Here is a 26276-nt window from a genome sequence, read left to right on the forward strand (position 1 = left end):
TGTAGTTCTTTCCCCCTCCTTCATTCCTTGCTTCTTCTAACTAAACAATGAAGAGACTCATTGTCTGGTCAATTGCTCTGTTTCATTCGCCTAGTAACTACTAACTCACTGTGACCACTCACTGCCTCCTCTGTACAAAATTTAGAGGGGAATACAGAAAAGATAATTATGACAATCATAATCATAATAAATCAGAAAGCAGGAAAGTTTCTATAATATTAACAAGAAGAAATTGGGGAATAAAAGGCTAAATTTTGCTGCTGGCGATTCTTGTTCATCATCGACTGACATCGTGCAACGAAATTGTTGCATGGCTCACTGCCTCCGGCGAATGCACGCGAGGAGATCGCAGCTGTCGGAGGAGGAGACAGGGGCGCCGGAAGCGGCAGCCCTCTGCGTCGCCACGATGCGCATCTCGACCACCTTCTTGTGCGAGTTGGAGTGGATGGAGGGAACAAAGGTGGGGCTGGCAGCGGGTCGGTACTCGGGAAAGAGACGCCCGGACTTGTACCGGACGCCGCAGGCGTTGCAGAGCGTCTTGGGCCCCAACGGCCCGGCTCGCCACTGAGGGGTCTTCTGGATTTCGCAGTGCGTGCACTTCCGCACCGGCGGCGGGGAGTCCGTCTCGTCCCCTACGGGGACCGTGCTCTTCTTGTTTTGCTTTTTCTTCAGAGGAGCCGGAGCGGGGAACGACTCGCCGAAGCTCTCCGGGTCTGAAGTCGCGCCGGAGGTAGAAACCGGATCAGGGACGGCGACCGCCAATGGGGACGGTGAATAGCAGACGACGATGTGGGGGCGGGGCGAGAATGCAGCACGGCGCGTCCGCTTTCTGCGCGCGCGGGCAGGGACGACGAGAGTGGTGAGCGGCTCCGGTGGGCTCAGTTGAAGAGATGATGCCCTTGTGTCCTTATTGCTGCCGATAAAGTAGGAACCGGAGGTCGAGGAAGAGGAAGAGAAAGAGGAGTAGCTTCGACCCCCACTGCCGCCGGCGTTAGTGTTCGCCTCGAGCACAGGACTGGAGGTGAAAAAGGAACAGAGCTCATTGACTTTGGCTTGGCCATGGCCATGGCCATGGCCGCTGTTGGTACTTTTGTTGACAGCGCCGCCGCTGCACGGGAGGCCGAGTGAGAAGGAGTCAGAGTCTTCGAGGAATTCGGACATCCATTCCAGTTGCACCATGTCAAGCTCATCGTACTGTCATTTGAACAAACATCACATCTTCTATCCTCCTATTAATTCTAATAACGTTTGCAATTAATTATAGGAAACGTATACTTTTGTTGGGCTGAAGGAAAACTTACCGGGCTCTGCTTGTCTTCCTCCGTGCTAAATTTTCCGTCCACAGATTTCCTGTTTTCGCCAGCGAAGCCTTCGAGCGAGTCCTTACCGTCGCTGCCGCCTAGAAGCTGGTCGGCAAAGGACCCCGGCGAAGAAATCGAACGCCGGCCGCTATGGTCGCCACGAGGCTCCACCATCCCGAGCACGTCCTCGTCGCCGGGGAAGTCGAGCAAGTCCTCGATGTGGTCGAACAGGTCGCCCACGCCGTCTTCCATCTCCTCCCTCTCTGCACAACGCAGCATCATGAACACGATGTCAGACCAAAAACCAGCGACGCCATTAACGAAACGCTCGGACAAACCTGGGAACGAACCCAATGCATGCATGGAATTGCACATGGCACGACCAGCGGGAACGCACGCAGGGAAGGAAGCGGGGAGGTTCAAAGCGACAAGGAACCGTAGATTTATACGGTATCTAAAGGCTGTCGATGTGGTGGGGCGGCTGCCATTGATTGGCGTTGACGCGTCATTTCGCCAATTGACGGCCTGACGAAGAAATGGAGTTACTGCTACCCACGGCGCCACTCGTTTCTTTCCCCTTTCGATTTGGGCGCAATTGGATACGTACCATAAAAATGATTTCCGTTTATTAATAAATCTTCGAGCAGAGGTGGTCGAACAGGGTAAGCGGCATTTAATTTGACCGAGTAAAAATGGGTTTCGACAGAATGTTTTAGCTGTCAAACTCTACACTTCTCGGACTGTGTGCGGAGAAACGGCAATGGTGGCCACCGGAGAAAAGAGGCAGGAAATCCAAAACCCCGTCAAACTCACGCGTCGATGCATGACGACTACTACTTCTATCAGCTAAGGGGAGGACTCATTGGTCAGGAAGAAGCGAGAAAAGTCGTTCGATTCTGCAAGCGGATTCTTGCTTCAAACAAAGAACGGAATAGAAGGGAATAGAAGGAAGCCAGAGAGAGACCAAGTGCGTGTCCTCACCAGGTAGAGAAGCTTCGGAGGACACCAGCTGCAGCAGGATGAGCGCTTCGTCTTCGAGCGATGGGCAGAAACAACAAGAGGGGACAAACCCCATGAGATTAACAAGGAAAAAGAGAGAAAGAGAGAGGGGGCAATGGCAGAGTGATGATCAGTCCACAGCAACACATGAGCATGGCCCACAGGTTGGTGATGCTGCTCTCTCTCTCTCTCATCGCCAGCTGTCGTGACGTCGAAGCCTCCTCAATCTACCTTGCGGATTGCTCGCCGGTGGGGCCCGCGGCCGCCGGAGCAGTATTACTCACACCGTTCCTCCACCGCCTCCTCGTTTCCATTTTTTACAACCTTCTGTTAGATCTGCTGCCACTTCCTTTCTTTTTTTGCTTCGCTTTATTAATTTTCCGATTCATGATTCGAAAGCTTTGCCGTGCGGACAAGCAAAGAAACAATGGCGTAGTAGAAATTAATTTTTTTTTTGAAAATGATGAAAAATTGGTAGTAAATAATGCGTCGTGTGGTCTTTTTTAATTTCTTTTTTTACATAACAATTTCTTTGAATTTACTTTACATTATGTGACCCATCTCAGCTGATTTATTATGCTGCACTTAAATTGTCGGGTCAGCGTTCGTTGTCTTCACCCACCCGGTGAGGAAATTGAATTTTTTTCATGTGATTTCTCAAAATTTGCCTTTGATTTTCTTCCTCTACTCGAGCTTCAATTTGTTTCTTTCATTAGTTTACCAAAATGCACTCAGGTAAGCTTGTTGATCAAACAAGTATGGCTTATTGGAAAAGTAAATAAAATATAGATAAAATTATTTTCAATATGAATGAAAAAAAAATAGTTTCGTATTGAAAGTTTTATAGTAATAAAGTTAATTTATATTGAATCACAATTTGCTGAGCATGCAACAAGGCTTTAATTGCGAGAGCACTTTATAAGTTGATATACAGTTCGATTACATAATTAATAAATATATACAATTCTATAGTGGGGGAAAGGCTATGAATATAAACAAGTTGAACAATAATCCGATCCACATTTTATGCCACAATTAAGAGTGAGCAATTGGTTGATAACCTGAATTGATTGAACAGTTGCAAATCACAATTGAATAAATCAATTTTTTTACCTAATCAAATCAGCTGAACTTTCATATAAAAATAAAATAAACTGAACCAATAAAATATTAATTAAATCGATTGAAAACTAAAATAATCGAACTTTCGATTAAGTCAAGACTCAGAAACAAAGGAGAGTCACAAATTATGAAATTAAATATTTTAAACTCTCAATTTTAATTGGGACATAGCTGAATTCAATTTAATAAAATCTAGACCGAATCAATTTAACTAAAATAATCAATATTTAAAAAAATAAAATTTTGAATTAACCAAATTAAATTTTTAACTTCGGTCACTTAATTCAATTTAACCGACCTTTTGCTAACCCCTAACCAATATCACCGATAAAACAGTGAGTGGTGTGCATGCATGTCCTACGATCCCAGCTATAGATAATCATCTAATTAGACTTGCACGATTACCATCTAATTAGTTAACTAATAACTTGTAACCAAAGATAATAGAATACATTTGCTCCTCGTGGATGCTCCTACTTTGCCCAACACTTCACGTGGTTTAACAAGATGAATCACGCATAGTCCAACTAATGGAAGAAACTAACTTTAAAACAGGTCAACAATATTGGAGAAAAATATTATAATTTAAGTTGGACTGAATCGAAAGAAAAGATTGAAGGTAAGAAAATGATGGGCAAATCACGCATAATTCAATTTTACATGCTTGTATTTCTCCCTAATAAACTACGAAACGTTCACATGAATAAATCTGAGAGATGGAGATTAATTATAATAATTACACTAGTTAATTAACAATGGATTTACCTCTCTCCTCGTCACGTGGTTGCAAGCTCACCTTCTCATTATTTTTTCTTCTTCTCTATTTTCGTTATAATTAATTAATCGCATAGATTTATTAATTAGATGATTAAATCGGCTGTCTTTAATTAACCCAGCAGATCTCATCAAAGCAAGGCAAAATTCCAACACGCACATCCTGGCCGTCCATCTTTGACAGCGACGGTGGACGTTGGATTCTCGGGGCAAAATGGGTCCCCAGGTAGTCGGATTACTGTAGATCGATAAAATATTTAATTTGGTTGGGATTGATCCTGATACGAGGAGAGGGTGCGGGTCCCTTGGAGGAGCTGGTGGTCAGAGACGCTTTATTCTTTACCCGCACATGTACCAACGACGGCGACAGCTGGATCACAGTCAAAACCACCACGCATCCCGTCACGTGCGTCACGTTGTCGTAGAATCGTAGCCTCTCCGCATGCGGTGCGATCACGTGCCTTTGATCCCCGGGTTCTTAGCTTCTTCTTCTTTTGGTAAATCAATTTTGTTTGACAAAACAATAGTTAGTAAAAGTAAGCGGTTCCTTAAAGCACCTTAAAACCTTTAACCCAAGGATATAAATTTAAACTTGACACACTATTTGTCCCTTTTAGGACAACTTTTAGGATGAGTGAACAAAATAATGGTGCAATAATATTGATGTAGGGTAGATCATCAAAGGTTGAAGAGTTGAAAGGGCGATCCGCTAGTAAATTAGAAGGGCTTGAGAATTGCAATCACGGTTGAAATTGAAAAATTATAATAGAAGTTGTGCCTAAGTATGGAAAAATTAAAGCACTTTATTATTGCATTTGGTTCTATTTAAGTCTTTAAATGGTTTTGTGTTAAGGGGTGGAGGGGAGGAGTTTTGATTGATAATAATAATGAGAATAAAATTATTATTTTCTTGTGGATTTTCATCTTGTGAAGTGGAATTAGCATATCTTCCAAGTGTCTTCCTATTTCCTTGTTATCCAACTAGTTCACTAGTTAACTATCCCTTCCTATCATCGATAGAGTTGTCAGATGAGTCGATCCATAAAAAATCCATCATCTAACAAATTGGGATTGACTGAAAAATTTTCAACTCAACCCATCCTAAGGTAGGTTGAGAATTAGGCAAGTGAATTGACGAGCCTATCAAAAAATAAAAAATATTAAAAATTTTAAGTTTGGGTTGCAAATAGGTGGGTCAGCCCACAAGCTCATTGAGTTTTTTATTTTAATTTTAAGTTTTAAACTTTTTTTCTTCTTCTTAACCTATGGGGCAGCTCGAGCTCGCCACGGGTTGCCTTGCTTGAACCCACAACCGTTGCGGGTTAGTCTATTTAGGGATGCCAAGTGATGGATTGATAAAATTTCTATCTAACTTGCTTAAATTGTTTGATGGGGTGGATCAACTTGATGGACTCAACTCAAATTGACACCTCTAATCATCAGGTATTAAAGCCAAAACTTTTCATTGTAGGCCTTTGTTCTTACTATGATGGCAATAAGATGAGAAAGAGGTGGACGTGGCAAAGGCAAGGAACATTTGGAAGATGGACAAGATGCTAAAATATTCAAACACTTCAAAGACAAAGTTAAGGAATTGACCTTACATCTTGAACGTTAGAGTGAACGAGGTTCAAGCCAAGGGCATTCGAGTGGTGAATTGCTTCTTGGGAAAAGATGAAGGTAAGGATGCATGAAAATTTCCTTCCTTTAAATTTTACTTAAATAATTTTTATGAAATTCAATAATTTGCACCAAGGCAATCAAAGTGTGATTGATTATACAGAAGATTTCTATAAATTGATGGCTAAATGTGATATTCAAGAATCAAAAGACCAACTTATAGCAAGGTAAACTAATGGGCTCAAACTATCTAATAGAGATGAATTAAGGAACATCAGATATGGAGGCTAAATGATGCTTTTCAATTGGCCTTAAAAGTTGAAAGACATCTTTGTATACCAAAAATAAGACCAATGTGTGTTTCAAGTGTGGCGAAACAGGTTATTACATGAATGAGTGTCCAAGGCGGAGAAGTGATGTTCGTGTAGCAAATATAAATGAAGGAGATGAGGACCTTGAGAGTGAAGGCGAAGCATCGAAATATGATGATTATGACAATTATGAAAGAGTAGAGATTGAACTTGAGGATGATGAATGCTTGGTTATTCAAAAGCACTCGCAACTCCTAAGCAAGATAATGATCAAAATTGTCTTCAATGCAATATCTTCAAAACAAGATGCAAATCAAATGATGTTCACACTTTGAAGATGTATTCACTAGTCATTGATGAAGGCACTTGAAGGAGATTGATGAATTTTGTTTCTTAAGAAATGATGGACAAGCTCAAACTCCCAGTGGTGCCACATCTTCACCCATATGCAATCTCATGGATAAAACAGGATAATGAGGCAAGAATTGATAAAGCTTGGTGTGACATAACTCCTATGGGTGTTGGACATATACTATTGGATAGGCCTTAGCAATTTGATATGAGTACTATTCATGATAGACAAAAGAATACAAACACTTTTTTTATGGAAAAAATTGAAATTGTTCTTTTGCCTTGCAAAGATTTTAACAAACCCAAAGCTTCAAAAGAAGAGGGGAATGTTGTTCTTACCTTGTCACAATTTGAAAATGCAACTCAAAGAAATGGAATTGTGTATGTCTTGGTTGCTAACGAAGACATAGAGGCTATGGAAGTACTTGAGAGTGTCAAAGCTCTTTTGGAGGAATTTAGCGATGTACTACTTGAGGAGTTATCTAATGGTCTTCCTCCTTTGTGAGAAATTCAACACCATATAGATTTGATTCTTGAAGCTACAATTCTAAACAAATCACATTATCGGATGAGCCCAAAGGAGCATGAGGAGTTAAACTGACAGGTACTTGATTTATTAAACCAAGAGTTCATTCAAGAAAATTTACATTCTTATGTGATCTCTGCTCTTTTAACCTCAAAGAAAGATGATTTGTGACATATATGTATTGATAGTCGAGCACTCAACTATATCACTATCAAATATAGATTCCCTATATCAAGCATTGATGATATGTTTGATATGTTAGCTGGCGCACAAGTATTCTCCAAACTTGATTTGTGAAGGTCATACCATTAAATTAGAATTAGACTAAGGGATGAATGGAAGACAACACTCAAAACAAAGGATGACTTGTATGAATGACTCGTCATGCCTTTCAAGCTTTATGATGTCCAACACCTTCATGAGGGTAATGACTTAGGTTCTTCACCCTTTCATTGGAAAGTTTGTTGTTGACATAACTTAGTGAAAAATTAAATGTGACAAGGAAGAAATATTCTACTTATGATGTGGAACTCTATGTAATTGTTCAAGCACTTTCAACATTGGTGACCTTACCTCATTCAAAGGGAATTCATTCTTAACTCAAATCATGAAATTCTCAAATATATAAATTTGCAGGCCAACTTGAATAAAAGACATACTGGTTGGGTCTCATTCCTACAGGAATACACTTTCATATTGAGACACAAAAGTGGAAAGCTTAACAAAGTTGCCTATGCACTTAGCTAGAGAGTTGCATTGATTAATTCAATGATTGTGCTAGTGGAGGGAGTTGATGCCATTCGAGATATGCATGAAGATGATAATGATTTCCAGATCATTTACCAAAAGTGCAAGGAGGGAGTCCACGAGGATCATTTTGGATGAGATAAAACTTGGTTGTTGATTAAGGAGAAATATTTTTGGCCTACACTTTATCGAAATATTGCGAAATTTGTGAAAAGGTGCCGAGTATGCCAAACTTGTAAAGGACAAAGCCAAAACTTTGGTGTTTATACTCCCTTACCTATTCTAGATATATACTCCTAGCTAGGAGACTGTTAGCATGGATTTTGTTGTTGGGTTGCCAAGAACACAACGAGATATTGATTCTATCTCTATGGCAGTGGATCGCTTCTAAATTGCAAAAAGACCATAGTTGCTTTATATATTGTTGATTTGTATTGTAAAGAAGTTGTCAAACTTCATGGACTCCCCAAGACTATTACATCAAATTGTGATTCAAAATTCCTTAGTCAATTTTGGAGAAGTTTGTGATAGAGATTAGGTACTAAGCTGCTTTATAGTAGTGCGTACCATCTTGAAATGGACAGACAAACTGAGGTTGTCAATCGCACGTTGGGGAATTTACTTGAAGCTTTGCTTTGAAAAGGCTAAAGCAATGGGATATCATCCTTTCTAGAGCTGAGTTTTGCTTATAATTCTGTTGTGAATCGTTCTACAAGAAAAACTCCTTTTGAAGTAGTGTATGGGAGTCAATCCTCGTCACTATCTGGACTTTGTTGATGTTCTTACAGTTAATAAGGTGGCTGAAGATTTTGCAACAACAATGGCAAGGGTCAAAGAGGAGGTTAAAAAGAAGCTTCAAGAAAGTAATAAATCCTATAAAGAAGCTGCAAATGCCCAGAGAAGAATTTAAATTTTCAATGAAAATGATCTTGTTTAGGTTTATTTGAAGAAAAAGAGATTTCCTACTGATCATACAACAAGCTCAAGGAAAAGAAAATTGGGTTGTGTCGGATTTTAAAGAAAATAAATAATAATGCCTACAAGGTCGAGCTCCCATCACATACACATACTCATCCGACATTCAATGTTCATGATTTGACTCCTTATCATGGAGAAAACGAGTTGAACTCTGAGTTGAGTTCTTTCTGGCTTGGGGAGGATGATGCAGGGCAGATCACCAAACGTTAGGGAGTTGAAAGGACGGTCTGCTAGTAAATTACAAAGTCTTGGGGAGCTGAAATTGACTCCTTATATGTTCAGAGCTTTAGACCTCAACAGGACATGTAAATCACTTTTGAGTTCGAATGCATACACACTTACCTATTAAAAAAGATAAATGAATTTAATCCAACAATGCTTCTCTTAGATCAACATATTGTAGCTAAAGTTATAGAACTCTAATTTCCTTAATTAGGAGGACACTTAAACTTTGCATAATTTAAGTTTCAATCTCTTGTTGCCCCTCTTTGTAGAATAGCAAGAAGGGATTGAAACTTCAAGCATTCCATCCAAAACTTCATGAAATTCATCAATAGATGTTGATTTAATGGTAGCAAACTAAATTCATCAATACGTCAACCACGTCGATTGGACCGAACATATTCATTGAGCTACTTACATAGACAATCTTAGAGGTCTGCTTCTCTATTAGTGAGGTGGAGTTTGCTGAATTAATGGTCTAAGCTAATTATTATAAACAAAAACTTCTAAATCAATTATTAAAAGTCCCCATACCTCTTACTATAAGATGTTTTCTTGTTAGCATCAACTATGTCAAACCTATGTGATATTTATTTTTAACACATTCTCCTCCATGAAGTCGCACAAGATCATTACATGAAAGGACAATAGATCGATAGTGATGATGAAGAGAATGATAAGGATTGACATCCACAATTCAATCCAGTTAGTTCACTATGGTGTTTATGAAAATGGTGGTATGGAGGTAATTAGTGTGTAAGCTTGATACTTATGCTAAAAACATATTAAGAAATATTCTTTTCTCCTATCAATCATGATGATGTGTTATAGTCGTGAGCCTTTTCCTGCTCAACTTGATGGAGAACGAAAACCTTTTTAATGATCAGCAACAGTGTGAGCTAGTGAGTTGGTTGCCATGGTGCTTCAGACATTCACGTTGACAGATCTCTTGGTTGTATCTGCATCTGCATCTGGTGAGGTGGAAGAAAAACTGAAGAATATCTCTACCCTAGCTGTTTGTTTGAGAAGGCAGAGTTTGTCCGTGTAGATCTCGCAGAAGACACTGCATTCCATTGGGCTCAACAATTATCTTTTCTGGCAATCTAAATATGATAAGTAGCTAGATGACGATGAATCCTCTCGTAATTCACACGCCATGAAGTTTATTACAAAGTACAGCAGAAAAAAACCAGGAACATGCACGGAACGATTACGAAATTTGTGTGCACACTGATTAATTAAGCGAGAATCTCATTCAGTCCCTTGGCAGGCGCTACGCCGATGCCGCCATTCGTCTTCTCCTGCGCTACCAACTCTGCCTGCTGCTCGATCTTCGCTAGCTTCTTGAGCTTTGCCAGCTCCAGGTCCTGGCTCATCTTCCTGCGGTACATCTCGCTGAACGTGATCGGCTCCTCCAGTATCGGCTTCTCCCCCTCCCTAACCGCCAGCGGGTACACGATCGCCTCCGGCGCAGGGTTCTGAAACGTCGCGATCGACAACCTGCTGCAGTTGGAGTTCACCACCGCCTGGTGGTCCGCGTTCTTAAAACGCCCGTTGCTCAGATACTGCGCACGCACAACCAAAAACCATACATGAACTCTGTGCCATTTCATCGAACGAGTAGTGCCTGATAAGTATACTCACGTGGCCATGGTCGCCGAGGTTGACGACAAAGGCACCCTCCACGGGCTCGACCGTGATCCATGTCTTGCCGCCGTCCTTGGTGGCTTGGAGGCCGCCGACCTGGTCTTGGAGGAGGAGGGTGATGGTGCCGGGGTCGGTGTGGCGCTTGAGGCCGAGCGTGAGGTCGGGCTGCGGGCACTTGGGGTAGTAATTGACCACGACCTTCTGGTCCATGTCGACGCAGGCTTTGGTGAGGGCCTCCTTGTCGAGGCCCATCGCCTCCGACAGCACCTCCAGCAGCTTGCACGCCAGTCCCATCAGCTTCTCGCTGTACGCCTCCACCACCGACCGCCATCCCTCGGGCTTGTCCGGCCACCGCGAGTAGTCGCGGGCGCGCAGCGGGTAGGAGAAGTAGGTGACGATCTCCCTCCAGTCCTGAACCGCCTCTCCCTACAAACCGGCCGAACCGGAAATTTCGGCTCAGTTCCGAAAGAACCAATAAAGTTGAGACAAGTGTTTCAGTACCTGCAAGTGGCTGGAGACGATGAAGCCGCCCTTCTTGCCGCCGGACATGTCGAACCGGAGCTTCTCCTCCGGCGGGAGCGCGAAGAACTCCCTCGCGAGGCGCGTCATCTCGGCTATGAGGCCGGCGTCGACGCCGTGGTCCACCACCTGGAACACGCCCCAGTCCTCGCAGGCTTCCACGATCCTGCGGCGGATCTCCTCCCTCTTCCCTCCGTCATCACTGGCGGCCTCGTCGTCGATCCCCGCGAGCGAGATGACTGGAATATCGTGGCTGAAGTGGTTGTAGGCTACCTTGGGGCGCTCGTCCTCGTCGCGGACGAAGCTCGCCCGCAGCGTCTCCTCATTCGTCGGAAGAACCGTCGCACCCGGTGCCATCGATCAGAAGACTGCTCCCCTTTTTTCTATATAGTTGAGTTGTCACGGTGAGGTGGGATGATGAAGATGAGACGGTGCATTTAAAGGCATTACATCACGAGGAAATGCAACTCGAACTGCCTTGCGGCTTCAACTACCACCGCTCGTTCCAGCTACCTCCATATCGTACCGTCGTTTTTCTTTCTTTTTTATTATTTTTCTATTTTGGAAGGATACGATCGCATTTCTCTACGAGCAGTGTTTGAATAAGTGGAAGGTAGGATACACGCCCGCACCTATCCTTCCTTTGTTTTTCCCCACCCAACTACTGACCATTCGTTTTGCCACGGGAACGGCATTAATCATGACAAAGAAAACATGGCGTTGGACGGGAAGTAATAGCTAATGTTTTATATTCTTTTAATTTTTCAAGGTTTATCCTAATATGTTTTTCTGTTTGAGAGATCAAGAAACTTCTTTGTGAAGATATTTTATATAAGACAACAATATGAATTTCTTATTTTTTAAAAAAAAAATTATTCATAAAATTAAGAAAAATGTTAATTTCCTTCTCCTCTCCTATAGATTTTCTAATATATATCCTTCGCTTTTAAATTTCCTTAGTTAGTTGAGCCTCCTATATTATTCTCTTTCGTATATATATATTTTTTATAATTTAGATATCCGAAGTTCATCTAATTAATTCTAAAGATAAATGTTCAGTTCATTTAGGCCTTAGCTCCGTTACCAGTGGCTCTAGTGGTGTAATAAATGACCAAACATAGTAAAAAGATAATTAGAACTAAGCCTAAAATAATTTATCATTATTATGTTTAACTTTCTTTCTGCCTTATTTTCTCTCAAGTAAGCACCTTTCTTCCCACACCTTTTTTTTTTCTTAAATCTTCCCTTACTATTCATCTTCTCAGATTTCTTTCTTGCTCAGTTTAGGAAACAGGTCGTGAGAGTTGGTACCTTAAGATAATGAATGGTAAGTTTAAGGATCAGGCTTGAATAATATGCATACTTCTAGCACTCCATTTGGATTTTGTTACCTTCTTCTAAAACTTTTAAAAGAGTTCAAAATGATTAAACGAGGAAGAATGCATCAGTTATTCAACCAATGTTATAGAGGAAATGACATGTTTTTTTAACAATCAAACCAAATTCAAGTCATCTCCTGGTATAGAATAGTCCAATTGAGACTACTGGATTCGTAAACAAGCAAAGCTTACTAAAAAATGTCAAAAGTCAGATATCGAGGATCACAAACTTACTTTGCTATTGGAGAGAAACTCCAAACTGCATCTCGAAAGACAAATATGGGTGAAAATTAGTTTCTGGAAAATATTTTTCTTCCAAAAAAAGTCTCTAGAAAACCTGGATCGAGTGCCAATGTCACTGGTTCTTATCTTCAGCTTTCTTTGGCTGTAGAAGAACGAATATCTTACATTAATTGGGCTCTCCATCTAATTAGAAAAGAATGAAATGAAACCTCAATGAATGAAACAAAGCAGAAGATGGACAACAGGTGTATAAACCCATCAAAAAATATTCCTGATCTCAATAATATGATTTGTGTTTTAATGGAATAATCTATGTTTAACAATGTTCTAGATAATTGTAAAAGCAACCACAGAAAGTTCTGTAATATGTATCTGTATGCATATGCAAAAAGCTCAGACTGCCATTACCAAGCTAAATGTTGTTTATGCAGATATGAGCAACTAGACAATATAACAAAGAGATGGTGACATAAAGGGTTGCTGATAAAAAGGTACTAATACATGGCTGATTTCTTCTCCTAAATTGGGTTTCATATCCGCCCCAATCCCTACCAAATTGTTTGCTCTTGTTTTTCAATGCCTTTGATAAAAAAAAACGAAATGTTGCACAATACAACTAGGAGATAAAAAAAATCACTAAGTAGAAAATGGGTCAAGTTGTTGGTTTTTGGGGAACCTGCTCTAAAAGGTCACTAAAGAACCAAAAATAATTGACTCATCAATGCTGCAAATTTACTTGGTAGTATTACCCACTTGTGTTTGATTGACAGGCAAACTATTTCTTACATAAGGCATGAAGATCACTTCAGCAAAGTTTACCATTTTCAAGCACAATGCATTTCAGTTGGTGAGACAGAAATAAAACTAGAATCAGGAAGCCCGAAGCAAAATAAATTTGGAATTGCATTTTTTACAAAAAAAAAGAGAGTAAAAACTAACTCTGATTTATTAAGAAAACAAGAAAAACAAAGCAGTCATGCTAACTAAAGCTTTACTCACATAAAAGAAGCCATGCTAAGTAAAGGATAGTTTTAAATTCTCATCCTCTGATATCTTTAAACCTCACTGATCATTCTACAATTCTTTCTGATGATTTTTTTATTATCCTGGATTCTGCTGATAGAACTAGAAGGCATTTTTTCAACTATTAGATCCTTTCAACTGAACTATAGAAGAAATGGTACCTTACCCTGATGAAGAAAGGGCACATAGAAATACGAGTGAGAAAAGGATTAATAAGCAAATACAAATTAAGAAATGATTGTGGATAATACAGATTCTGCTTATGATAAATTAATATGGATTATAGTTTATATTCTCGGTCCGGTTCAATTCTGTCTCTTCCTTCTAGGCAATCTTCCTTTTTTAATTATAAGAGAGTTAAGGAGTGGAGTTAAAAATCTTGTATTCTGCTGAGATTAGCATTAGAGAAAAGAGGATAGGCCAGAAGCACCAAAGACACTTTGCCTGAATTTATATAGATTGTTAATATATCTCATTCTTCAATCAGTAAAACCCATGGCCCGTGGACATAATACTACGAAGATTGAAAGGAGGCGGAACAACTTCAATCAGGGTTCAGTAGAACCTGAAACCATAAAACAGATAACTTGCTATATCATTGACATGATTAGCATGCTATACCATGCCATGTCAATGATATAGACTGATAGAATATCTCTTTCTTCATTCAGCAAAGACACAACAATCTTGTATTATGCTAAGATTAGCATAGAGAAAAAAGGATGGGCCAACAGCACCAAAGCACTTTGTCTGAATTTATATAGATCATTAGTATATCTCATTCTTCAATCAGCAAAGCCCATGATCCATGGACATAATACTAGGAAGATTGAAAGGAGGTGTAACAACTTCAATCAGGGTCCAGTAGAACCTGAAACCATAATCATGTCAATGATATATATTGATAGAACATCTCTTTCTTCATTCAGCAAAGACCATGGGCACAATGGTGTCCAGTATAGCATGCTGAAAAGATTGAAAGGTGTGTAACAATTTCACTTATGTTCAGTAGAATGTAAACTATAAAAATGGATAATTTGCTATATCCTTGACATTATCAAAAAGAAAATAGTTGTAGCAACTACCAGCATGAAACTTATGTTTAATTAAATAATCATTATATTATTGAAGATAATGAAAAATGGAAAGCCTTTCCTGAGACTATAGAGAATAAAAGGACATACGCTCATATTTTAAGATAACTTTTAAAAATATTTCTATATCTTTCCTGAGAGTATAGAGAATTGAATGATAATCTTATTTTATTATTTTGAACACCAAAAGTCTGAAAGTATCATAAACTCAATAGTGATCTCATATTATCATTTTAACTGCTGAAAGACAGTCAAAATATTTTGGCCAATATAGCTTGACGAACTTCTACTTGTCAAAAAAAAAAAAGTAATGACATAAATGGACTCATAAGAGCATCATGACACAATAGTGGTCTTATAATGTTACTTTGACCATTGAAAACACCTTGATGATCTTCTAGTGCTAAAAAAAAGAAAATTTAAGGGAATGAATAGACTCTTGGGAGCATCATAAAGACAATAGTGGTCTCATATTCCTGTTTTGATCAATAAAAGACCATAAAAAATGTTTCGGCCAAAACATTTTGATGATCCACATTGTTGGTCTTCTATTGTCAAAATCAAAAGATAAGGGTCTTGAGCATCATAAACACAATGGTAGTCTCATAATCCCATGTTGACTATTGAAAGGTCTTCTTAATGATCTTCAACCAATCACAATCAAAAAGTAAGAACATGAATGAACTCCTATGAACATGATGAACACAATGGATTATAGTCTCATATTTTGATTTTGAGCACTGAAAGGACAAATCATTTTAATGGTCTTCTAGTGGTCACAATCAAAGTGTAAGGGCATTAGGCTCTTGGGAGAATCATGGAAGCAATGGTGATCTCATATTGTCACTTAGACCAAGTTTTGGCTAAGACATCTTGATGCATTTCTAGTGGCTAAAATCAAAAGGTAAAAAAATATGAATAGATTCATGAGAGTACTATGAATGCAATATTGATCTTATATTGCTATTTTGGAAACTAGAAGACCATCAATATATTCTTATAGAGGAAAGTCATCAAAGTATTTTGGCAAAATCACGTTGATAACCTATCCAGTGGTTAAAATGATAATATGAGACCATCACTGTGTTCAATGGTTCTCCCAAGAGTCTATTTATACTATTTTTTGTTTTGACCACTAGAAGGTCATTAAAGTATTTTAGCTAAATCGCCTAATGATATTTCAGGTGGTCAAAGTTGCAATATGAGATCACCACTGCGTTCATAAAGCTCCTAGGAGTTAATTCATACCATTACTTTTTTATTTTGATCACTGGAAGGCAATAAAAGTATTTTGGCCAAAACACATTGAAAATATGAGAACATCATTGTGTTCATGATGCTCCTAAGAGTCCATTCATACCTTTCATTTTTTATTTTGACTACTAAGGTGTTTTAGCCAATCACTTTAACTTTTAGCAATCGAAATGACAAAATAAGATGTCATTCGTTTCGTCATGCTCACAAGAATTGATTCATGTTTACTTGTTAATTTTTGAAGGTCATTAAATTTTTTCTCTCCAAAAGTTATTGTACCCTTTTAATTAAAATGCAAGGGTGTTTTGGGAATGATGTGCACCCTTTGGTAATTCTAAAACTATAGTGCGTTTTTTGATAAACATCAAATCTCGAGTGCATACCATTATATAAGAGTGTTATATATTTCACAAAGAAGTTACTTTTTAAGCCCATTATAAAAGAGTGTTATATATTTCACAAAGAAGTTACTTTTTAAAGTGTATAATTAAGATTCAAACTAGGCGACAAGAAAAGAAAGTAAACTAAATCACACCCAAAAAGGTTAAGTTATAATGTAAAAAAAGATTTGTGAAATTACTGCATCTACCTAGTTTATACAAAAAATGTAGAGGAGAAAGAATATCACAAGTAGTTTAGACTGTCACATAGGATCTTAAGACAACATCAAACTTGTCTTTCATATTTTATTATTTTTTTTATTTTGATGGTAATTTTCAACAGCGAGATCTAATTATACAATTGATTATACGAAAGATTTGGTTTATTAGAGGAAGAAGTTAATAAAACGACTCAAATTTCAAAATAAAGAAAAAACCAGACAAAAACAGAACTTAAAATATGGAGATAAGACAGAGAAATGGTTGATTGAGAGGAAATTAAATGTGAGCTCGAAACCTAAAAGAACACCAACAAGAAGCACGCACCTTAGTACCCGGGAATGACTGGTGGATCTCCTCCTCGGGGATGAGCACGGGCCACACAACTCCGGCTTCACGGAACATTTGCTCAGTTTCTAGGAGCTGCCCTCGGTCGAGTATCCGCTTGCGAATGACCTGGGCAGGAGTAGCGGCGGCGTCGATAACTTCCTCGACACCGTTGACGTATGTTACGACTACCCGTGGTGGGCTATCATCTGTGCGGCGCTGCAGCTCGACCTGGCAGGCGGGGTTGGACTCCTTGGCCTTGCGGCCGTTGCACAGCGCCAGGATCTCCACGCACGCCGCCTTCCGTGGGTCCAGCGCATTGAACTCCACCCGCACCTTCGACAGGAACTTCAACATCACTAGCCCGACTACTCACCACCGGTCGGAAACGGCGGCGATGGTTGAAGGAGATGAATCGCCGGAAGAAATTTTGGGGATGGATCTCGATAACCCTAAACCCTCGGATCCGGATTCGGTTATATCTTATATGACCAACCGGTTAAATTATTTTATAAAATATTTTGGGTACAAAATCATTGATCAATACAAAATTAAAATAATTCTAATTAAATATAAATAAATTTAATATAATAATATTTATATTTAATAATTTTAATTAAATTAAAGTAAATTACTTGAATATATTATCACAATTATGTTATTTCTTTATAATACGTAAATGATCTCATCTATGCAACAAATTTAAATTACCATACAAAAGTTGATCCTCAAAATATTTATCCATTGAAATTTAAAATTTAATTCTCTTAATTAATTGTTCATCTAAATATTATTGTATACTGAATTGAGAATAATTTTAGAATTAAAAATATAATATGTTTTTTTAAATAAAAAAGCACTTTTTGGGTACATAAAAAAAGTTAGAATTTTATCAAAAATAGAGGTCTACTGTTGAAGGCTCTTAGGTTAACTACTGACGATGAACCCTAGCAGGCTATCAGCATCCTAGCGAATGCAAGATTTATTTGATCGGTTATCTATGAGCGGCTGAAGGAGTAGTGGACGGTTAGGATGTCATGATTCTTGTGGAATTGTGAGTTTTTATGTCGTCGGAGGATTTGAATGAATCCATAAGCGAGTAAAGTAGAACTGCAGAAATAGATGGCTTCGCCGCCGGAGGACACGACAACGTCGACTCCTCGTCGGACGATCTCCCGGGAGATGAAGGTATTTTGCTCAATACCTTGTGTTCGTTAAATTCCTTTATTTTATGACGGTGAATGATGTGAATTTAACACGGAGAATGCAGCGAAAAAGAAAGGGGACAGGAGATGGGAAGAGTTCAAGCATCCCACTTCGCGAAGAAGAACAAAAACACCACAAATCTGAGACTGCTAAGGTTTTATCTTTGTTTGGCTTTTGCCCTCTTCCTTTTAGTTCGGATAGAAATTTATGTTATCTTTGTTTGACTTTACAGTCTGTTTGGGAGGAGGTGAGGGAAGGGGAGGGAAAGGTAAGGAAGGGGAAAAAAAAATTTACCTGTGTTTGGGATGGGGTGAGATAAGAAGGGGAAGGGGAAAGAAGGGGAAACCTTCCCCTTCTATACTTATGAATAAGCACAATTTCTTACACCCCAAATCGGGGTGTAAGCAAGGGGAAGTAAATATTAAACGTTTGTATTCCAATTTTACCCATCTAAATCGATCCCGGAAGAGCGACGGCAACGACAACCTCTTCCACCGGAGGCGGAAGCTTCGGCGCGCCGGGATTCAAGGAGATCTGCTTCACCGAGGGGATCGGCTGCCGATATCTTTCGCTTACCTGTAAGAAATCATTCGTAACGACCAACGGACTCCAAAACCTAGAAAATCGAGTGGACGAGGCTGCCTGCGGGAGCAGCTTAGAGGATTAGAGCTTCTTCATGGGAGCAGATCGAAGCAGAGAGAGGAACGACGAATCAGGGGGGATTAAAGTTGCAGAATGAAACGCCGGGGAGCGCGTGGTGACTCTCGCCCTTGGAGACACGCCAAACTGCTCGATGAAACGCCGGGGAACGCGCTCGCCGAGCTCTCCCTCGTTCCAAGCCGCGTTTCGGGTCCCGTTCCTGATTCTCTGTCCGATTGCTCTGACCTCCGCTTCGTTGCTCTGAGTAAGAATTTGTTCTTCGGCACCATCCCCGCCGACCTCGGAGGCCTCCGCACCCTTGATCTCAGCAGCAGCCAAAGGTTATTTTTGACCTTCTATATATTTAACTTCTATTCCTTTCCCTTTCCTCTTAAATAAATTTTTTTTTCTTCCCAAACAAGGTTACTTCTCTTCCCCTCCCTTTCCCTCCCTTCCCTTTCCTTCCCTTCCCCTCCCGTTAATGAACCTTCCCTCACCCCATCCAAACAGAGCGTTGCGCTCTTCCTTTTATTTCGGATAGAAATTTATGTCCTATCTCATAGAAAAATCACGAAAATGATAGAAGAAAAGGGATGAAAAGATCACTTCGAGGGAATCGACCTCTAATAACCAAAGTAAATTGATTATTTAATTGAATCACTTCATTACTTATCCTCAAAATATTACATAATGACTCTATATATAACCCTACAACAATACCAAATCAATATAAAAATTATTAATAAATCTAATAATCTATTCAAAAGATAAATATTAATAAATCTAATGACCTTATCTAAATTAATAACAAATCTAATAGCATATTTTAAAGGATAATATTTTAAAGGGTTATTTGAATAAGTCTATTTGGGAATCGTATCATTCCACCGTTCTTCAAAACAACCTTGTCCTCAAGGTTGATCCTTTTCTTTTCTTTTTTTTTCGATGATTTGTATAAAATAACTTCCTATTGTGCACCAATTGAAATCTCCTTTTGATGAAGACAAATGACCTTTTATAATTCTTTTTTAAATTTGAAATTTTCCTTTGGATCTCATTGAAAATTTATGAGCATGCCAATAATTTCTTTTTCTTCGCTTAACTTTGCGTTGGGTCTTCATCGAGTTATGATGAAAAAATACTCTATGATTTGTCGAATGTTTTTGGAGATGATAAGACATTATTGCTTGTTCACTAAAATGATGGAAGTAGAGATTGGTGTAAATCCAATGACTTCAATTACGGGTGTCACAAAGTTTAACTCCTCATATATATTGTCTCTGTAACTATCTCGTTGTTGTTCAATGAATCCTTTTACTTTTATTGGTTGTGGAGGTTGTAATCCTTCTGAGACACGAATTGATTTTGTAATAGCGACATCTTATTTTTTATTGACACTTTCTTGTATTTTTTCTTCATTGATATCATCTTTTTCCTTTGAATCCTCTATTGGTTCATCCGTCAATACTCTCCTTTGTGTGACATTGACGACTTTGGTGCCACTTATTATTTCTTCGCGTTTCCTCATTGACTTTCCCTTTTTGAAATTGTGCAAAGGATAATGCAGCTTTTACAATGCGAGGATAATACGTCTTCATCTCTTTTTGGATGTTAAGATGAAGTTCTTCGATAAAAGTATTCAATAATTTTCGTTCTGACCAATAACAAGTTTGGTTAAAGAGTTGAAGAAAGCGACTATGATATTCTGCTATTGTGGTGATTTGTTGAATTTTGGATAATTTCTCATCTGCATTATTATACTATTGAGGTGTGAAACAAGTGAGAAAGACTATCTATAAACTCCTCCCATATTGCAGATCCATGATATGACTTATATAAATACCATCGAAGAGCCTCTCCATCCAGATGCAAAGAAGCTATTTCTATTAGTGTTAGCCCTTAGAGCCAATTATGAGATGATTGACAAGGGAATTTTTATATCATATTTCATTAATAAAAGACAAAGTTTATGGTTATTATATTTACTTCAGATCTGTGTCACATGAATAAGTATAATAATGTCTTAGGGTAGTAGGTTCTAATTTACAATATATCAATTGGTTGAATTGATAGTGGAAGGTTGTAGATATATATAGAATACTACTCTTAACTATTCCTAGTCAAGTTTTAATATACAAGGACAATATTAATGCGTTGAGACTAGCATGTAGGTCAATTGATGACTTAATTTCATAAGTCATTGATATAAGATATCAAGTTGACACATGCGTATATATTAGAGAATATGTACTGAATTGATCTGTTATAAGAATATTTCATGGATCGTTATATGAGTGTCATAAACATTCTCATAGTGACTATTAGTATAAATAGTTTTTAGATTTGAAGTCACTACGGTTCCCTACATAAGGAGTTGTGTACTTTAGTATAAGCAAATGTCACTTGTAACAAGGTGGACAATAAAGTCGATCACTGGGTATGCAATAAGTTATGCGGAGGGATGTGAGTGATGTAGATGAGATCTATCCCTTCCATATGACGGAAGTGTATCTATAGACCCTTGATTAAGTAGGATTACTAAAATGCATGACCATGCTTAAATAAGTCAATATGAGATATTGAACTCATTTGGTTAAGTGAGTTTACTTGGAGATCAAGAAACATAAAAATTGATAAGGGGATGACACGGTCTATGCCTCATGGATTAATCTAGATATCGAGGATAAAAGGACCAAGTTATACAAGATAATAGACACAGAAAGGTTAGGTCGAATTTCGATATTCTCATCACTTGGGTAACAATGATGTATTGTTAAATGTCACTTCATTGCTTATGTATCTAAAATGTTATTTTAGATATATTGCCAACGTTATGAGAACCTATTAGGTCACATACAAAGAATATGTTGATTTGGAGATGAGTTTATTTTAGTTTGACTAAAATATGATAGATCCTAAAATTATAGAGTTAAGTCTAATCCGAGTTAGACTTAAATGAATCTAACTATTCGATTATTGAATTGAGTCTAATCTGAATTAGACTCAACCACTAAAGATGATTAATGTCCATTAATAGAGATTAATGGAGCAAGGAAAACAAAAGGCAGAATTCTTTTAAATTGGATGACCCTTTGTATTCATTGGTATTCGTTGGATGACCCTTTGTATTCATTGATAATCCTTTGATGAGTACAAAAGGTCATTTTTTATGCATTTGGTGGATGATCATTTTTAGTCTCCTCTTGTTCTCCTCTTGGCCAAACCATCTAAGTTGCTAGCACAACGAAGGTGGTTCTTTTCCAAAAGTTGAGTTCGTGCGACGAATGAAGGATGTATTCGTGTGGATACTGAAGAGACGCGGTCATTCTGATCGTGCTGAGATCTACCGAATTAAGTTGCTGCTAGGATTGTTCCGTTCACGCAACAAAAAGTGACAACTCGATCAAACATGTATACTGCATTCGCATGGATCTCTAGAGGGATCGATTTTGTTCTGCTGTGTTTATTTATTATTTTTCATAAAAGATCCCTACAATTTAGACCTTCGAATTATTTGATGTGTTGTGTAGGATAAAATATCTTTCTGCTTTAGAAATAAATTTGATAGGATCTCTACTTCTGCCAATAAGGGAATTCATTTTCATAAGATCTCCAATTTGTCATAATATGAAATTAACTTTGCTCTGATACCAAGTTGATAGGAACCTGTGTCCTATCTCATAGAAAATAACGAAAAGGATGGAAGAAAGGGGATGAGAAGATCACTTCGAGGGGATCAACTTCCAATAACCAAAGTAAATTAATTACTTAATTGAATCACTTCATTACTTATCCTCAAAATATTACATAATGACTCTATATATAACCCTACAACAATACTAAATCAATATAAAAATTATTAATAAATCTAATAACCTATTCAAAGGATAAATATTAATAAATCTAATGACCTTATCTAAATTAATAACAAATCTAATAACATATTCTAAAAAGATAATATTTTGAAGGGGTTATTTGAATAAGTCTATTTGGAGATTGTATCAATTTCTCCCACTCTTGTTGCTTACTGTAGACTGGTGATTTCTTCAAGGGTAGTTGCACCCCAAAAAGCAGGAAGAACAGGAACGAAAAGGTGAAGACTTGTAAATGGGATTTGGAGCAAGAAGTAGAGATTGATTCTTGTTTGCCAGGGCAGAGATATAAAACCCTGGATCAGGTTTTTTCCACCCATCTATTGAAGTTTATACTTACAGCTTCAACTTGGTTTTTTTTATGTCTTGATGATTATGTTTTCAAATGCAGAGAGAGCCGTTTAGGATATTCCTTGAGACACTCTACCAGAAGCTTCCAGAGGATGAATTGCCTGCATTGTGGTAAAGGTTTACTTAATTGTCTGCAAATTCTAGGAAATGGAAGGTGGTAATCCGGTTATGGATCATTCAGTTGTTTGCCTGTGCTTGATTTATAGATGATACTTTCTAAGTCAGTTTGGGCAATATATAAACAAACCATAGTTAGTAAATGCATATTAAGGTACTCTTCCGCCCAATGAGTTCATCTTATCATGTTTTGGAGTTTGATCCAAGCATTAGGTGTACCTTGACTAGGACAATTTCTTGCTTGTTATGTCGTGATGTAGTTGCACGAGAGAAGTTTGGTGTGCCATATAACTTGATTTTGGCTAGTCGAGCTGTACATGAGGATGATCTGCCGTATGCCATTTAATCTTTGCATAAACAGGAGTGAGAATGTATAATGTTGGGAGAAATGGCATCAAGTATATTTTGTATTGGTATTATAACAGTGACTTTTACTTATTAGCCTGTATATTCTTTAACTTTGTTCAAGCAATCCTGCCAGCTATCATACGCTTCTGTTTTTCCTGCATTTTTCCTAGTGAAAAATAACAAAATAAGGGGAATTGGATGATTCATTCGTGTGAGCAAACCTCTGTGTGTAGATATTACACATGATGATTATGAAAATAATAGGTATGAATGCACCAATATAGCATGGACGATGAATAGTGTTTGTCATTGAGCTTTTAAAGTCTTTTGTTTGGTGCATGTACAGATGTACTAGAGCTCTGCAATAAAAAACTATAAGACATCCTTACCATTTTATATTCTTTCTGAAATACGGCACTAAAGGTTAATCAAGCAAGCAACAGTAGAGGTACCTTCACCCTTAAAAAAATTTAGCAAATTGCCATCTTGATCATACATTTGAGCATTTCAATAATAATCTTGTTCTTCTATTTGCTATCCTGTTGTGCAGGAATTTCAGGTACAACCTTCTCTTGTTTAATGTTACATTCTGAGCAACAACATCCAAATTGAGTAGATGTATACTAGCCACCATTTTTGTTCCAAGCCACCTTAAGTAGTTCACTTGTTTCTTGTTCTTTCATGGCATGTAATTTCAATTTTTTTGACTGGTTTTTAGTTCTCAAGGAGTAAACTCATACTTTCCTTGAAGATTCATCAATATTATGTGAGAAAGTACCCATTATCACCGTCTCTCTCTCAAAAGGACCAAAGGTATTCAAATAGACCAAATAAATAATATTTTTCTTTCTTTTAGAGAATTTAGTAAAGAAGACCTTATGTTGCTTACCAACTAAACAATCATTACAAGCGGCGAGTAATACCTTTACCATAGGAAATAAGAGACTCTTTGCTAGTCCTTTTCACTCATATGGCCTAGTCTCCTATAATATAGATCTTGAGAGAATCTTCCATTGCATCTGAGTCATCTTGGAGTAATTTTTCTTGAGTCTTGTAGAGTGAACAGTTGGCTTTGCCTCTAGCAATCATTATTATTTCTTTGATGAGCTTCCACTTTAAAAATAATTGTGATATTTTATAAGTTCAAGGCATCTGTAGAAATCTGATTCATTGGAATATTTGACACGTGTAGCAGATCCTTCAATACAAGTGTAAACATTGGTTCCTATGCCCACATCTTAGTTCTTACAATAGTCAAACTGTTGTTGCCGATTTTTACTTTATCAAAATCACCAACTTTGTACATAGTAAATAATTCTTTTCTAGGAGTTACTACTGAATTAATTTCCTCTTTCACTTAAGTATTCACGCAATCACACTTTTCTTCTTCTCAAGTGTTGCAACTTCTGGCACTGAGCTGTTGTATTTTGATAATTTTATATCTTCTCACTGTTTTATTTCTTTTTCAAATCCTATAATTTTTTATGTGATTGACTTACTGCAGTGATAATGTTTGATCTTTTCTCTGGACTATGATTTATCTTTAGATTTTCCTTGCTTTTGTAGACCTTTGTTCTTTGTAACAAAAGCTTATGATATCTCTGACATCTTCTCTTTATTGAATAAAGTAGCTTGACCATACTTATGAATTGAATTCTATCTGATGTTGAGTGATAGCTCCCACAAGTATATAGGTGTCGTCAAGTAATAAAAAGTATCGAATCCACAGGAACTGTTGATAGCTATGGTAATGTCACAAGGCTAGTTATCTAGACTCTAAAAGAAGCGAAAAAGTCGAGAATTATGGACTGGGTAGAGAGAGAGAGATTGACTTGGCGGTTTATAGAACGAGTTGGATGAGTTTAGGATTTCAGATTCACATCCATGTTAGGCGACGTCCTTAATCCATGTTTTCTCTTTTACTCTCCATGTTTATCATCTTGTAGGGATTCTAACCAAAATACCAACTAGTCCTAGTCGCGAAAACTCCTTTTCGTTGGAATCAGCCAGATAGTATGACCCACACTCAAGTTGGCACATAATTCGGTAGGACCCTTCCCAATGTGGCTCCAACTTGTTGACATTACCCATAGGTTTTACTTTCTTCTAGACGAATTCTCCAACTCAAAAAGAGCGAGGAATAACCCGCTTGTTATAAGCTTGGCTCATACGTTGCTGGTAGGAGTTAAGACGCGCGTTTACCTTGTCGCGAGTTTCTGAGATGAGGTCCAACTCTAACAACCTTTGATTAGAGTTTGCTTCTTTGCCTTCGTATCCTTGGATCCTGGCTGACTCACAACCAATCTCGACTGGGACTATGACTTCACCATCGTAGACGAGATAAAACGGTGTCATACTAGTGCTGTCACACGGAGTTGTGCGATAGACCCATAGAATATTGGGGATTTCCTCGACCCAACACCCTTTAGTGTGATCCAACTTAGTTTTTAATCCTTGGACGAGTTCCCGATTTATGAATTCAGTCTGGTCGTTACTTTGCGGGTAGTAGACCGAAGTGAAAGCCTGCTGAATCTTAAAACCTTGGCATCATTGTTGGAGTTTATTACTTTAAAATTGTCTTCTGTTATCGGATACCAATTTGCGAGAAATGTTGTATCTACAAACAATACTTTGCCACAGGAATTTGAGGACAACCTTTTCGTTGATCCACATAAGTAGTTCAGTCTCCACCCATTTTGAGAAGTAA

At 38.2% G+C, this 26276-nt stretch overlaps 4 protein-coding genes across 6 annotated transcripts in view; 1 reads left to right on the forward strand and 3 right to left on the reverse strand.

The window, feature by feature from the left end:
* On the reverse strand, positions 1–2407 carry LOC141828166 (uncharacterized). Its single transcript, XM_074715538.1, has 3 exons — positions 2283–2407; positions 1302–1564; positions 1–1194 (listed from the first exon to the last, which is right to left on the reverse strand). The coding sequence occupies exons 1-3, from the start codon at positions 2374–2376 to the stop codon at positions 316–318; spliced, it is 1236 nt and encodes a 411-aa protein (XP_074571639.1). The 5' UTR covers positions 2377–2407; the 3' UTR covers positions 1–315.
* A 7661-nt stretch (positions 2408–10068) lies between these two features.
* Positions 10069–11552, reverse strand: LOC141827555 (flavanone 3-dioxygenase F3H1). Its single transcript, XM_074714827.1, has 3 exons — positions 11100–11552; positions 10596–11024; positions 10069–10516 (listed from the first exon to the last, which is right to left on the reverse strand). Exons 1-3 carry the CDS (start codon positions 11472–11474, stop codon positions 10190–10192), a joined length of 1131 nt encoding a protein of 376 aa, XP_074570928.1. The 5' UTR covers positions 11475–11552; the 3' UTR covers positions 10069–10189.
* Positions 11553–12634: 1082 nt separating this feature from the next.
* On the reverse strand, positions 12635–17500 carry LOC141827556 (uncharacterized). 2 transcript variants are annotated; one of them, XM_074714828.1, is made up of 2 exons: positions 17037–17500; positions 12635–12881 (listed from the first exon to the last, which is right to left on the reverse strand). In XM_074714828.1, exons 1-2 carry the CDS (start codon positions 17391–17393, stop codon positions 12852–12854), a joined length of 387 nt encoding a protein of 128 aa, XP_074570929.1. In that variant the 5' UTR covers positions 17394–17500; the 3' UTR covers positions 12635–12851. The 2 variants fall into 2 exon arrangements, with proteins under 2 accessions (XP_074570929.1, XP_074570930.1); XM_074714829.1 differs by lacking the exon at positions 12635–12881 and adding an exon at positions 14239–14633.
* Positions 17501–17962: 462 nt separating this feature from the next.
* Positions 17963–26276, forward strand: part of LOC141827862 (uncharacterized) — a 33338-nt gene continuing 25024 nt past the window's right edge. The window contains exons 1-4 of one of the 2 annotated variants that reach the window (XM_074715193.1): positions 17963–18224; positions 18307–18396; positions 22915–23058; positions 23145–23215. In XM_074715193.1, the coding sequence (XP_074571294.1) occupies positions 18159–18224; positions 18307–18396; positions 22915–23058; positions 23145–23215 (371 nt within the window). In that variant the 5' untranslated portion in view covers positions 17963–18158. The remainder of the gene's footprint in view (positions 18225–18306; positions 18397–22914; positions 23059–23144; positions 23216–26276) is intronic. The other variant, XM_074715194.1, reaches the window with a different exon arrangement.

This window comes from Curcuma longa, chromosome 4 (genome assembly GCF_044706935.1).
Source record: "Curcuma longa cultivar G26 ecotype Majalengka, Jawa Barat chromosome 4, ITB_CL_G26_1.1, whole genome shotgun sequence".
Taxonomy (NCBI): domain Eukaryota; kingdom Viridiplantae; phylum Streptophyta; class Magnoliopsida; order Zingiberales; family Zingiberaceae; genus Curcuma; species Curcuma longa.

Coding starts and splice junctions, on each gene's coding strand:
- LOC141827556 (XM_074714828.1), bottom strand. CDS start 17,393: ATGTTGAAGTTCCTGTCGAAGGTGCGGGTGGAGTTCAATGCGCTGGAC. Junction 12,882..17,036: donor AGTCATTCCCGGGTACTAAG/GTGCGTGCTTCT, acceptor GTTCTTCTACAG/CCAAAGAAAGCTGAAGATAA.
- LOC141828166 (XM_074715538.1), bottom strand. CDS start 2,376: ATGGGGTTTGTCCCCTCTTGTTGTTTCTGCCCATCGCTCGAAGACGAA. Junction 1,565..2,282: donor CTCCGAAGCTTCTCTACCTG/GTGAGGACACGC, acceptor TGCGTTGTGCAG/AGAGGGAGGAGATGGAAGAC. Junction 1,195..1,301: donor AGGAAGACAAGCAGAGCCCG/GTAAGTTTTCCT, acceptor TTCAAATGACAG/TACGATGAGCTTGACATGGT.
- LOC141827555 (XM_074714827.1), bottom strand. CDS start 11,474: ATGGCACCGGGTGCGACGGTTCTTCCGACGAATGAGGAGACGCTGCGG. Junction 11,025..11,099: donor TCGTCTCCAGCCACTTGCAG/GTACTGAAACAC, acceptor GCCGGTTTGTAG/GGAGAGGCGGTTCAGGACTG. Junction 10,517..10,595: donor ACCTCGGCGACCATGGCCAC/GTGAGTATACTT, acceptor GTGCGTGCGCAG/TATCTGAGCAACGGGCGTTT.